The sequence below is a fragment of the Aspergillus clavatus genome, genomic scaffold, assembly GCF_000002715.2.
Source record: "Aspergillus clavatus NRRL 1 1099423829804 genomic scaffold, whole genome shotgun sequence".
Classification (NCBI taxonomy): domain Eukaryota; kingdom Fungi; phylum Ascomycota; class Eurotiomycetes; order Eurotiales; family Aspergillaceae; genus Aspergillus; species Aspergillus clavatus.
Window position 1 is genome coordinate 1101008 of NW_001517095.1, and position 13100 is coordinate 1114107.

Below are 13100 nucleotides of genomic sequence, written 5' to 3' on the forward strand. Positions count from 1 at the left end.
AATTACGACAGCGAAGGGAATGCAACATATGGCGAACACCATTCTTCTGGGGTTCGCCTGGTCAGACGTTTCGGGATGGAGCAGTCATGGCCGCGCCGCCGCGGAACGATTATTATTTCCCGAAATGAATCTTCAACATGTCATGGATATGGGAAATGGCATCATCGATGCGAAACCTGCAGCGACGAGTTGGACCGTTCAGCATTGCCATTGTTGCAATACTAGCTGCTAATCAATGACTGAAGATGTCTACCTGAAGGATCCCTCAAGTCTCGATTGTCTTTGTTTATAGGCATCCTGCATTAGAAAGGCCGATGCAGACCTCTCTGTCCTCAATATTCCATCTGGAGATGATGGTTGATTGAGCCAGAGTAACTCACATCTCAATCTGCACGATGTCAACATGCTGAGCTGATTGTCCCCTATTCCCAGAGCACTTAGTTTGCGGACGAAGAACATTCCTATGTAATGGTATTTAATGAAGTTCCCCTCCAATCCTCCGATCCAGCTAAACGCGTTTCTAACTTGATTAGTTCGACCAAACGATCATGAATCAGTAGACTTAGTGTATGTCTTGTGGCTATTTTCGGAGACGCCGAAGGAGAATTTCGGCGAAGACGATCAAGAGCTCAAGCCAGCGAGTCAACCCTCAAAGATCTTAGGGACCATTAATATTGCGACTGGATCTAGGCTCGATCCCAAGTCATGCGCTGGCCGTCAACCAGGCTAGTCCAGTCTAACTATCGACTATTCTTGCCACCGAAGCGAAGTGTGGAGTGTTCGGCTGCGCTAAAACCACATGGAAGCAGCAGTTTGTCGGCTATAATCACCACTTGTCAGGACAATCTGGCACGATATCTAGAAGTTGGCAACAGGAACCGACGCCACTAAAGCAACACTATTGAATGCTAATTTTTCACATTTCAGTGCGTTGTCCACCCACCAGCTATTCCACAATGCCGCTACGGACAAGATATAATCGAGTCGTCCGCCGGTCTTCACACCGGGCGATGATCAGCCCGCAAAGCCCTCACTGCTACACTCGTTTAAATCCCTCCAGTGACGGATCATGAAGTGGTGGGCTTACTTACTGCCACTGGCTGCCAGCGTGGCGGCCCTGCCCAACACTGACACCAACAAGAGGCCCAGTGACACTTGTGGCTGGCAGGACGATGTTCGCAATCGGTTGCGTCGGGAGCCTCACGCCATCCCGTTCTGTCGCGATCTACTCCATATTCCTCCCCATCTGGTCACACAGACAACGACATTGGTGCAGCCAGAAGCCACGGTCACGGCCACCAGTACGATTCAAGACGAGGATGATGGCACGGTAATCACGGTTACGGCCGAAACCACGGCGACCCAGATAAAGCCCACCGATATCACCACGACGCTGTATGCGACAACCACCGAGACCAATACAGTCCCAGTAACTGTGACCGAGTCCTATGATGCGACAATCACGGACGTCTTCACCGAGTTCCTCACTCAGCCCGTCTATAAGACCGTCACCAGTCCCGTCACCAGGGTCCAGACGGACTCTTATACCGATATCGTCACTCGCTGGACTGCTGCCACAGTCACCGACTGGACCTTTGAGACTACGACAGCGACCTTGATCAACTCCATCACCAACTATGTCACTGTGTTTGTCACCAACTATGCCACTGTCACTAAGGCCGACATCGTCACCAACACGCTCACTAATCTTGCAACTGCCGTTGTCACCAACTTTCACACAAACACGCTCACTCTCTCCTTTACCGACACTGTCACTGCCACCGAGACCAACACGGTGCACTCGACTGCTACTGAGAATGTGGCGGTAACCGACACGAAAACCGACGTGGTGACTGACGTTCATACCAACCTGGACCCCATCACCAACTCGCTCTTTACCACCGTCACTGACCATGTCACATCCACGATTATCACTGTGGTCACAGATGGCACCACAATAACCACCACCGCGATCGTGACATTGGCTGCTCCCTTCAAGCGTGATCTTGGGCAGCAATCTGGCCCTGTCCCTGCTGCGGCACAGCCCTTCCCCACGCCTTCGGGTCTCAGTGATATCCCCGGAAGGATCTTGTCGAGGGCATGCTCTGAATTAGACCTTCCTGCGGCGACTTCCACTGTCCTCGCTACCGAGACTCAGGCCCACTCGACGGTATATGGACCCTAAGAGCCTTGAATATTCATATGGAAGCAAGATACTAACCACTCGTAGGTGACCCAAACCCTGACGACTCATGTGCCGGGAACAGGAGGAGAGACCGTCTCGGTCACAGTCCCCCACACCGACTATGTAACGAGCATTTCTACCAAACTTGCCACCGCATACGGCACAACTACTCTGACTATTGATGAGCCGGAGACCATCACTAAGACCATCACTGACCTGGCCACGACTTCTGTCACTTCGACCGTGACTGAGCCTACCACGCTCACAGTCACTGAATTCTCCACCGAGGTAGTGGTCGATTCCGTGACTATCGACGTGACTACCGATGCGACCTCCTCGACAACATTAGATCTGACGTCCGTTGAGACGGCCTCATCCACCCAGGACGTAACCACAGATGTGACGGCTACCAGCATCGTCGACCGCACGACTACGCAACCCATCACCCAGACTGCCGACTTGACCGTCAGCGAGACTGTCACTCAGACTGCAGATGTCACAGGCACCGAGACGGTCTCCATCACCGCGACGACCACCGCGACCACCGTAGTCGACCGGACTGAGGTTGCGACCGTCACAGCCACCGCGTCGGTCACTATCACAGTCACGGCATCGACGACAGTCGAGACCACCGTTCCCACGACGGTCGATGTGCTCAGCACCGCCACGAAAACAGCTACCATCGACGTGACCATCACCCAGTCCGTCTCGACCACGTCGGTCGTGACTGTCACGTCGACCACGACGCTGCCCGCTCCCACATGCGGCATCAACTTGATCAAAAATGGGAACTTTGACGGCGGCAGGCCGGAAGAAATGGGGGCCTCATTGCCCCCCTGGGCTTGGTCTCCTGGTGGGAACGGAAAGTACTCATTTGTCCGGGGAATTACGACGCTTTTGGCGATAAACATCTACACCAACACCGCCGGGTTGAACACTCCATCCATCTCTCAAACTTTCTCCACAACCCCAGGAAAGGTATACACGGTCAACTACAGCTATTTAACCAGCGGTGGAAACACTCAATCCACCATGATATGCAGCGTCAATAATTCGATCACGTCCAGCAGAGTCATCAATATTTCCTCCATCAGGGGCCAGTGGCTGCAGGCTTCCTTTGCCTTCCCAGCGACATCCACAACCACGATGCTGGTCTGCAAACTCAGCACGACTGTTTCCGCGCAGACATACCTGAGTGGATTTAGTGCGTCTACTCCTTGTTGATTTCGATAATGAGTCAATCAGACCCCATTCATTCGTTTTTTCGCTCTTCTGTCGTATATCATAGGAGATAGGCTAGCCCATTAACTGATTCCTGAGACTTGTATTTGGTTCTTGTTGATAGTTTTGTAGAGTGGTTCACCATCTCTTGGGTTGTCGGATCCTCAAGATTTGCAGTGCAAAGGCCTTATCCTTTTACTGAGGCACGCCAACTAGATGCGATGAGGCCAGCCGCCTGCAGCATCTCGCCATCAAATAACAGGCGCCTCCCCCACAATCTGTCCTGCAGCAATGAGTTGGCATGTGCTCTTTTCCAAAAGAAATTATGCAATCAACCAGCATAGCAATGATATCATCGGTGACAGCAAGTCAGATCAAGAATGAGAAATCGCTGGGATGTCATCACAAAGCTGAATGGCTGACGACTAGACAAGCATGACCAGTTGGCAACCCCGCATGCCTCCTTTGTTGCAGTAATATCAGATCACAATCGCATGTCTGTATACACCATGGCCAGTGCGTTTCTGCTCCTCATAAGCACAATGTAAATACATAACCCTTATCTGAGGCCCCAGGATCAACAGATCTCCCCTCATCCTGCCGACCTGAACAACCCCGGTCGCAATGCCTTCGATCGATGTTGGGCGTGAATCCTGTTTGATCTAGATCTTGGCTTTGTCGATCAATTCGGGTCAGAATGACGGAGGATCAGCATCAAAGTCACAAGCAGAGTAACTCGCAGAGACAGCAATTGTTAAGCGAGGTACAGAGTATAGTAGACTACAGACACAGCCAGCCGAGCATGGGCTGCTTGGCACTTCCAGATATCGACTGACACATCGCGATGCCCATCTTACTATACATCATGACCATCTCATGATGCGGTAATATCCCAAGAGAGAGAGAGAGAGATCATTGTACCTACTTCCTGCTGAGCGTTGACCCTCTCAACCTAATCGCATGGACCAGTGATTAAGAGCTGGTAAGACGCGGATGGCTTGAGCCACCCACACGACACTAGAGAGGCACTAAATATCGACCTTGCTTTGTTCTTCCATTTCGTCCTGGAAAAATCAGCTGCAAGAGCCAATAGCCTTGGGATCTGTCTCTTAAGCGGAGTACATATGTCACTTTGACTACATTTTGCGCGATTCAGCTGGTCCACACGATCCACCACAGCAACACCAGTAACTCCATCAACGCTTCTATTGATCCTAACGATCTCGACATAACTGCTCGGAGAAATACATGCATAGCATTTCATTCTTGTCACACGATGCTTGAGCTCGGTGGTCAAAAACTGCCCGTTATTAACTTAACCGGGCTAGATCCCAATGATTCATTTAGCGAGGACGCAAACAATACGACATTTTTTTTAGCCCTAGAATCAGTTATATACTACTAAAGGTAAGCATATAGGTAGGCCGGAAGGCGGAAACTGCGGAAATCCAACACTATATCTCATGCTCTTACTGGCTGCTGAAGGAACAGGCTGCCGGGTGATTATCGTGGTTGAACCCTCGCTGGGAAATGTGGCCATGGTTATAGATAAAGGGGAGAGCTATATTGACTAGGTCAGTGTTCCCCACCCCTGCCAATGATGCTTCTCGACGTCGGAGTCATTGTTGGGATCGTGGCATTGTGCATCCTCCAACCCTCTTCGCTTCTGTTGGTATCGGGGGCGACGGTGAGAGATTGAATGAAGCTATTTCTGGCACCATTACCGACAAGGAAGATCGGCTGGAACTCTCTGGCGGCGGTAATTCGGGCGGAGGTCCAGGAATAAGAAACTGCTAAGGATCAGCGCCCTGGAGGGATATGGGCCGACGATGGAGAATGGACTCCTCGACTCGGCAGCAAGGGATAGGCCACTATGTAGTCTAGTCGTATTCACAACAGCAAGAAAGCCGGTCTGGACAAGAACATTTCTACGAACAGATCATTAATGATGGCCATAGCTTCCATGGAAAGTCGTTTAGGGTTTGGCCAGGTCAATGATCGGCGGTCATCGGGCAAGGCTGAGCTCACACTGTGAGCTGGTAGGCCTTAGAGAGTTAGGGTACCATTACTTCCATCCCCAACACCGCCATCCCCAGCCGGCTCGCTAGTCGCTAGTGACCATGACAAAAAGCCCATCTCATGTCAGCGCCGATGGATCCCTTTACTCCCCGTCACTCCACTCTCGCGTTGGCGTTGCGGCTGCACGTTCATCATTGGGCCGAATCGCGACATAGCCCTTGCCCAGGAACCTCTTGGGCACCCTGCGTGGCCCAGCTCCAGCGCTCGCGACCGGTCATCTGCGGCGTCCAGCCTGGATTTCATGGGTCATGGAGTGTCTTGGCTGGCGGGATGTCGCCAGAGGGCTGCGATGGCTGCATTCGCACCCGGTCGAGCACAATGGGCTAAATTCCGAAGCCGTCGAAGTGGAGTGGGCCTGGAATGACATAAATAGAGCGACGTGTGCCTGTACAACCTGGAGAAAAAGGAAAACGAAAGATAAACCCAATAAAAGAAAAACAAGAACATCCTCGATCAAAGACGGTCGATCAGGATCGCCATGTTTGTCTACACCCTTATCTTCTTGTTCCTAGCCGCGGCCAATGCATATTCCAACCCCGGCCCCTGCTCAGGCAACTGTTGGACTCACGACCCGGGCCTGTACCAGCGCAAATCAGACGGGAAATACTTTCTCTTCGCCACTGGTGGAGGCATCCATATCTCCTCGGCGGATGACCTCGCCGGCCCCTGGACAGACGACGGCTTTGTCCTTCCAGATGGTTCCTCCATCGATCTAGATGGCCAGAACAATCTCTGGGTCGGTTCCTTGTCTTCCCACGTCGACCTCAATCCAGTAAAGCTAATTGTACCAGGCCCCCGATCTGCACTATCGAGATGGGACATACTACCTCTACTATTCCGTCTCTGCGCTCGGATCGCAGAACTCAGCCATTGGAGTTGCGACCTCCGAGACGCTTGAAGCCGGCAGCTGGACCGACCACGGCTCCACAGGTGTCACCTCCACGCCCAACAGCCCCTACAACACCATTGACGGCAACTGGATCGCTGTCGGCGACAAACAGTACCTCAACTTCGGCTCCTACTGGCAGAACCTCTTCCAGGTGGAGCTGGCTGACGGGCTCAAAGTCAAGGAGGGCGCCACGCCACACCAGCTCTCATACAATGCCAGCGGCATCCACCGCCAAGAGGCGGCATTTATGTTCGAGCGCAACAGCTACTTCTACCTGACCTTCTCCGGGGGCGTGGCGCTGGGGTATAATGCGACCTGGCCTGCGCAGGGCGAGGAGTATCACATCAACGTGTGCAGATCAACGTCGGCCACAGGCGGATTCGTAAGTAGCTCTACTCGTCACTCTTTGAGGTTACTGCTAACGGCCTGCAGGTGGACAAGAACGGTGTCTCATGCCTGAATAGCGGGGGCTCGTTGCTGCTCGCCAGCCACGGCTTTGTGTATGGACCGGGCGGACAGTAAGTTGTGGTTTGCTCATTAAACTCAAGAATGTGGCTGATACTCGGTTCTCGCAGGGGTATCCTCGAAGACAGGAACAAGGAGCTTGTTTTGTATTATCACTACGCCGACACGCGCATAGGCAAGGCCGTCGAGGACTACCAGTTTGGATGGAATCAGTTGAAGTGGGAGAACGATTGGCCCAGTGTCTAGTCGGGTGATGACTACGCTGAGTTTATTTGTCAATAATGATAATCATAGATACTGACTTGTCTTCATCGAGCGGGTTTAACGGTGGAAACTGTTGTAAGAGATGATCTTTCTGCATGCGTGGGTTTTTAGTCAAGAACGAGGAATGCGGCGTGTCTCTGACACTGAAACCATGAGGGCATACTGATTACTGCCATGATCTATGATTCATCCCTTGCTGAGATACGACAATTAACGTGATGAATTATCTCTCCTTGCACAATGTGGTGTCTTCCTAGGTAGACAGTATTCAGCGAGCAGTCTTCTATAATTGATTTGATACAGACTCTACTCGACATCGTTATCCGGGGAAGGTACTGGCCCATGCTTCGCCTCCCACGTTGCTCTCTCAATTCCGAGTCTTCCCGTTTGACTTCGTGTTTCTCTGCCCATTCAAAAATGGCATCCTAATTGCGGCACTTTCTCTCAACCAGGAAATCTAGATAGGGCAGTGGGTTGGGATAGGCTTTCTCGGAGACATAGTTGAACGTCACTAGCTCACTTTCGGAGTGGCACATGATAATCTGACACAGGCAGTCAATGCAGGGCCTACGTGACTGATAGAGGTCGTCCGGCTTTTTAACACTTTAGAGTGATATAAAACCATTTGATAGATAGTTGTGTTTAGCTGCTGATATATATTCGCATTCAGCTCTATCCCATGAGCTGCCTCACGGTGCTATCAGAGAGGCGGCATGCCCGAAAACTGCTCAGCCCCCTCAATGGGACTCATCCAGCTTACGCGACTACTATTGTATATCTCTGCGTCTGCCTTGTATTGATTCAAAAAATCAATATCATCAAAGATCCCCGCACGGACAATTGTCACTTGATCCAGAACTCCAGAGGAGTGTATCTTCCGTCCATAGAGTGGTGTGCCTAGCAGTGTTATTCGTCAAATCCTTTCGAATCCGAGGATCAGTACTCCATACCACAGTCCGAACAGAAATAGTTTTTAATATAATTTCCGCTGTCTGATGTTTTTGCTATTTCCTTTGGGCTTCCAGAGATCTTCAGGTCCACCGTTTTAACAACAAAACTGCAGGTATAAAGAGCTCCAGTAAGTTTGCGACAGTCAACACAGTGGCATAATGCCTAGGAGAAAGAGAAGACAATTAACTGAACTGAGATGGTCAACTTTCAAGAAGATAGATACTAACAGTTTTGATAGGCTGGCCACTATATTGAACTCGGATCTTGCCACAAAAGCAGCCACCAGTCGCCATTTTCAGAGCACAGATGGTTGGATGTTATGAGTATACGGCGTGGAACAGCTTCTATGAAGAATATCTGTCCCTAATCCAGCAGCTACTGTATGTTTCTGACCTGGAGCAGGTGGCTATTTATACAAGCTGCAAAGCAAAGCTAAGGGCCGCTTACAAAGCTAGGAGAGCCCCCAACATAAGCGGGTTGGGTGTCAAAGGCCTCAACATTGATGTGTTGGGGATTTTCCTACGCAACGCAATGCCAATTATTTCTATAAGTCTCGATCCTTCTCTAACAAGCACATACGACCACAGGGTGTGGAGAACAGGGCTTCCCGTCCGCTCAGCCGTACTTAAGCCACACGCCGGCCGGTTAGTAGTTGGGTGGGTGACCACCAGCGAATCCCGGCTGTTGTATGTTTTTGTTCTTTTGCATGACTTTTTTGATTTTGTACAGGGGATGGAAAATCTTTTAGTCCATCCATCACTGCGAACAAGGAGAGTGCAGTGAAGTTGACTGCTAAAGTGAGTTGCTGCAGTATCATCACACCCACAATGGTCACTGGTGATAATTAGAGTATGAAGCCGTTGTCAGCAAAACATGCTTGCTCTTTCCTTTGGATTTCCCTTGATTATATCTATCTTCGGAGTGATATCACCACCTGTTGTTATATACCTTCACATTCTCCTCGAGTATCACTATCCGCCCGAATCTCCACAAGCCTCCAAGTATCCCATAAATCCGGAAATCCTGTGAACCGGAGGATATCATCACGGGAAATTTTACAGACTATTCCCGTAACAATTGCTCCTCTGTCAACAAGCCACTGTGCAATCCGAGGCCGGTTTTCATTCAGAGCCATGCCCTGGCGACCATAGAACTTGTTTGTGTCAAGTGCGAGATTGAAGAGCTCAAAATGCGCTACCCCCAAAGTGTTAGCTGTGTGGGAAGCCGTTTCTAGACCACATGAGAACCACTGGCATGTGTGTTCATACCCTGAGTCCTGGTGACTTGGACTCTTAGAGAAGTATCCATGTACGCGCATATACTTCATGGAAATTGCCTGCAGACATTGGTCAATGGTCATTTTGTTCGAAACCGCCCTGGCTTATTGCCCTTGATGATGGGGGAGAACTAACAAACTGACCAGTATTTTCCATTTGCTAGAGGTTCTCAGCAACTTGAAACAAGACTGCGGACGATCTATTGAAGTGTGTAATGTGTAGGGTGTGGGTAAGTCCATTCTCGGCATGATCATTGTGGTTAGGTAAACCCAGTAAACCCATCCAAAAGGGATGTTTTATTCTTTTAATGAGCAGTGGCATGGGATGATACTTTCTTCCCCCTCTCTTAGGGGTCGCTCCAGGCCCCTTAGGTTCTTATAGCCAGGCTATCTAGGCTCTATGGGCCGCTCTAGGCTCAATCATATTCATGTTAGCCCCTGGGGGTGGTCATCATCAGGGTCTAAAATGGATATCCACAGCCCAATGTGCATGAGTCTTGAGATCAGATTCCTACGTAAGCCCTCTGCAAATTGACCTATAAGGCTATATCTGATCCATTGCCAGTCTAGTAACAGGGTTGTAGCAGAATCCTTCTGTATCTGGGAAAGTACGCTTACATGGTAACAGAGACACTGCACAAAATTACGCAATACATATAAAGCTGGAAGTTTCTCTAAGAAACTACTAATATGCTAGAGACCGATAGCCACCTCTAGTATACTCCCGCATGTCAGCTTACTTGCTCAGTTACTTCCTGGCAGCTGACCACATCACAGCCTACAGAATATATAAAGATTAACTAATGCCTAATCTGCCCCGATACGTCTCATAACACAAGCAGAATCTAGTAAGCAGGCTAAGCTAACCCAAGCAAGCAGTGGTCAGATGCAGGTGTCAGTATTGGATTCAAGGCTAGTCAAAAATCACTCAATGGCTGATCATTCGTGACAGTCAAAGCCAGATTCCAGGCTTCTTGCCAGTCCATTACGCGGCTCTGGTCGTAGAAGAAACGCTGCAGAACTACTTCAATCTCATCAGAGAACCGATGGAGGGACTTGTTCCCTATGGACCTCCTCAACAACGCCATTTGGTCATCGTGAGCGATCAACGTTTTATTCCGCGGTATTGCAATGACGGTGGACATCCACATCATACAGTCGGCGAGGGGTGGCAAAGCCCACAGCTCTGTAGATGAAGAGAGCAATTGGGCGCGCTGTTTCGTCTGACGGAAGATGACTGCACATGGATGCGTACCCATGGAGCTGAGGTCATCCGCTAGACATAATAAAGCCGTGCTGATACATTCCTCAAGCCGATTTTCAGGTTGGAAATTTGAGTATCGCCAGCTTTCCCGATTGGTAGGCTGTGTGCCCATCCCCTGAACAAACCAAGAGGAAAAGTTCCCAAGTAGGCTTATCATCTTTTCCGCAAGAATGCCGCGTCGAATCAGGTCTGCGAAGCCAGGGGGTAGACCCTTCATCCTCATTTCTAGTTCCCGCGCTGAAGATGGAGAAGGCAAACAGGTTGCGGGGGCTGCAAGTGCATTGCTATATTGAAAGAGATTGCTCTCTAAATGAAATTCAACCATCTTCTTGCTTGTAAGCACCAGCATGGCCGTGGACAGATATGTCGCAACTGAGCTGGGATCCAGGTTGGAGCGCGACCGCCTGGGAGTATTGTGGGCTTCGCGGATTTTCATGACGTCTCGAAGTCCCTTTAGATGCGCCGGCCGATACTCACTAAATCCAAGATACTCATCCACCGAAATCATGATACAGATGGTTTGAATGAGTACATCATCCACCTGGCGCCTGGAGAGTCTGGAATGCACAGCGTCCAGCAGACGCTGGCGATGGTACAGAATCGCTTCATCTGTCGATCGCGTATGATTGTGGTTTTGCAAGAGACATAAGCTGAACGCTACCAGACTGTGCATTATCGCATTTTGCTCGAGAGTCCATGCAAGAAGCTCAGTGGTGTAGGAGTGTTCCTCGGCCCCTCCCATACCGACAACTTTTGCATCACAAGGAACAAGAACATCGAAATCTAAAAGCGGATTAACCAATAAGTTCAGCCTGATTGGTCACGGACGAGAAGACGAAGCGCAAAGGAGTAATAGTAATGATTAATTATCATGCAGGGCAAGGACGAGCCGGGAATCAAAGCACTTGAGCTTACAGTAACTGAGCCCGTGAAAGACAAGCGGTCCCCGGGAATCACCCTCCAGCCCACTGATAGGATAGAACCGACTTTCTGCAATGGAAGCTTTAATTGAAGGAACAATAGGGCCAGCCGCTGTCAGCCGCGCCACGTTTTCGGGCCCCTGGCCCTCGTCCGCCAGCGGTTTCTGATGCTGGCGACGGCCCCTCGCAGGGAGAGGTGAGTCAGGGGTTTGAAACCAATCTAGAATCCTCATGCCATCGCTTGATTCTCGAGCTGCGTTAATATTATCAACCCTATTGTGAAGGCGACGCCTGTCACTAGCATTTACAGCAACAATAGTGTTGATCACCCGGCGCGTGTTGTGGTTACACTTAGAAGATGGTGTGGTGTAGGGGATAAACATGGTTTCATGCGCCCAGGAGAATATAGATAGCCACCTTATCTGTGTGAAGTCGAGGCATTGCCAATGAAAATAAAAGTTTAATCGCAAGACATGGGGGGCATTGATGGATTCTGGATGTTCAGGATAAGGACGTGGCGTAGTGAAAGGGAGGTGCTACAACTACACCCGCTAAGCCTATTCGGGCGAGAACCAGTACAAGACACGATGGGCAGGCTTACGGAGTAGTGGTGACTCAGGGATAGTGAGTGGGCTTAGTGAACGGGTGTAAGCATAGTGGACACAGGTGCTAGGCTTGGGTGTGGCTAGTGCGCGTGCTCAATAATGGTTGTGAGACCAGTGAACATGGCTAGTTAATTGTCCTGCATCGGATACTTTGGTCATGGGCCAAAAGGTGCCAACTCTATCTGCATCTAAACATCATGAGAAATTCAAAAGACCAGTGCGTCATATCTGCATTTTAGATCTGGCATGGGAGCATATGGGGATGTTGGCTGATGGTAGATCTTGGTTCTCTACTGCCAAGAATTATCAATTCGGCAACCCTAACTAAGACAACGAAAAACAAAAACAAGAAAATTAAAAGGACAAAAAAGATGGACTCGCCGGGAATCGAACCCGGGACCTCTCCAAGACTCAGTGTATGCGAATGGAGCGTTATACCCCTAAACCACAAGCCCTTCTTGTTGTGAATAACCTTTATCTCGTTGTATATATACCAACAACCTTGTCATCAAAACATTCAATCCTGCTCGACAAACATGTACGCATCAGCTCCATGGATACCTTATGGCTTTGTTTCAATGATAAACCTTCTATCACAAATTATGAAATGGCCATCAAATGAATATAGTTTCAATGCAAGGTGGAAACACTGGGAACAACCAGATCTTCGAGGGTGTTGTGATGGGTCAAGCACGATTATATATATTTTGATTGGCCAAGAAGGAGTTGGGATGTGTGCATTCAAGGAACAACATATAGTAGATAAACTACTACCAAAGACATCATCCTTTACCGAAGAAACAATCAAGCAGTACCACCTGTATCATGCTGAACACATAGCACCCTATCCAGCGAGAAATCACCCATAGATCAGCAAAGCAAAAGGAAAGCAGGATCACCCATCAATTAAGGTATTATGACAGACAGACAGCATTTTTCTCTCCATTTCAACCACCACCATGATTGGATCCAGGATATCGT

General features: G+C 49.7%; 4 protein-coding genes and 1 non-coding gene across 5 annotated transcripts, besides 3 other annotated features; 2 read left to right on the forward strand and 3 right to left on the reverse strand.

Annotated features, from left to right (window-relative positions):
- Nucleotides 1–1069: 1069 nt before the first annotated feature.
- On the forward strand, nucleotides 1070–3409 carry ACLA_098970 (uncharacterized protein; the record flags this gene model as incomplete). Its single annotated transcript, XM_001270379.1, has 2 exons — nucleotides 1070–2170; nucleotides 2231–3409. 2 exons carry the CDS (start codon nucleotides 1070–1072, stop codon nucleotides 3407–3409), a joined length of 2280 nt encoding a protein of 759 aa, XP_001270380.1.
- Nucleotides 3410–5963: 2554 nt separating this feature from the next.
- Nucleotides 5964–7085, forward strand: ACLA_098980 (arabinan endo-1,5-alpha-L-arabinosidase; the record flags this gene model as incomplete). The annotated part of the gene is made up of 4 exons (XM_001270380.1): nucleotides 5964–6221; nucleotides 6277–6756; nucleotides 6807–6892; nucleotides 6950–7085. The coding sequence occupies 4 exons, from the start codon at nucleotides 5964–5966 to the stop codon at nucleotides 7083–7085; spliced, it is 960 nt and encodes a 319-aa protein (XP_001270381.1).
- Nucleotides 7086–7803: 718 nt separating this feature from the next.
- ACLA_098990 (GFA family protein) lies at nucleotides 7804–8347 on the reverse strand (the record flags this gene model as incomplete). Its single annotated transcript, XM_001270381.1, has 3 exons — nucleotides 7804–8000; nucleotides 8054–8216; nucleotides 8282–8347. The coding sequence occupies 3 exons, from the start codon at nucleotides 8345–8347 to the stop codon at nucleotides 7804–7806; spliced, it is 426 nt and encodes a 141-aa protein (XP_001270382.1).
- A 13-nt stretch (nucleotides 8348–8360) lies between these two features.
- Nucleotides 8361–8740: a sequence feature (Protein overlapping with rRNA (ACLA_099000, EAW08957.1) was converted to a misc_feature.).
- Nucleotides 8741–8802: 62 nt separating this feature from the next.
- Nucleotides 8803–8851: a sequence feature (Protein overlapping with rRNA (ACLA_099000, EAW08957.1) was converted to a misc_feature.).
- Nucleotides 8852–8921: 70 nt separating this feature from the next.
- Nucleotides 8922–9083: a sequence feature (Protein overlapping with rRNA (ACLA_099000, EAW08957.1) was converted to a misc_feature.).
- A 1164-nt stretch (nucleotides 9084–10247) lies between these two features.
- ACLA_099010 (uncharacterized protein) lies at nucleotides 10248–11897 on the reverse strand (the record flags this gene model as incomplete). Its single annotated transcript, XM_001270383.1, has 3 exons — nucleotides 10248–10516; nucleotides 10586–11203; nucleotides 11510–11897. 3 exons carry the CDS (start codon nucleotides 11895–11897, stop codon nucleotides 10248–10250), a joined length of 1275 nt encoding a protein of 424 aa, XP_001270384.1.
- A 594-nt stretch (nucleotides 11898–12491) lies between these two features.
- ACLA_099020 lies at nucleotides 12492–12574 on the reverse strand. The gene has a single exon. It is a non-coding gene; the product is annotated as a tRNA-Ala (tRNA).
- Between the last annotated feature and the right edge of the window lie 526 nt (nucleotides 12575–13100).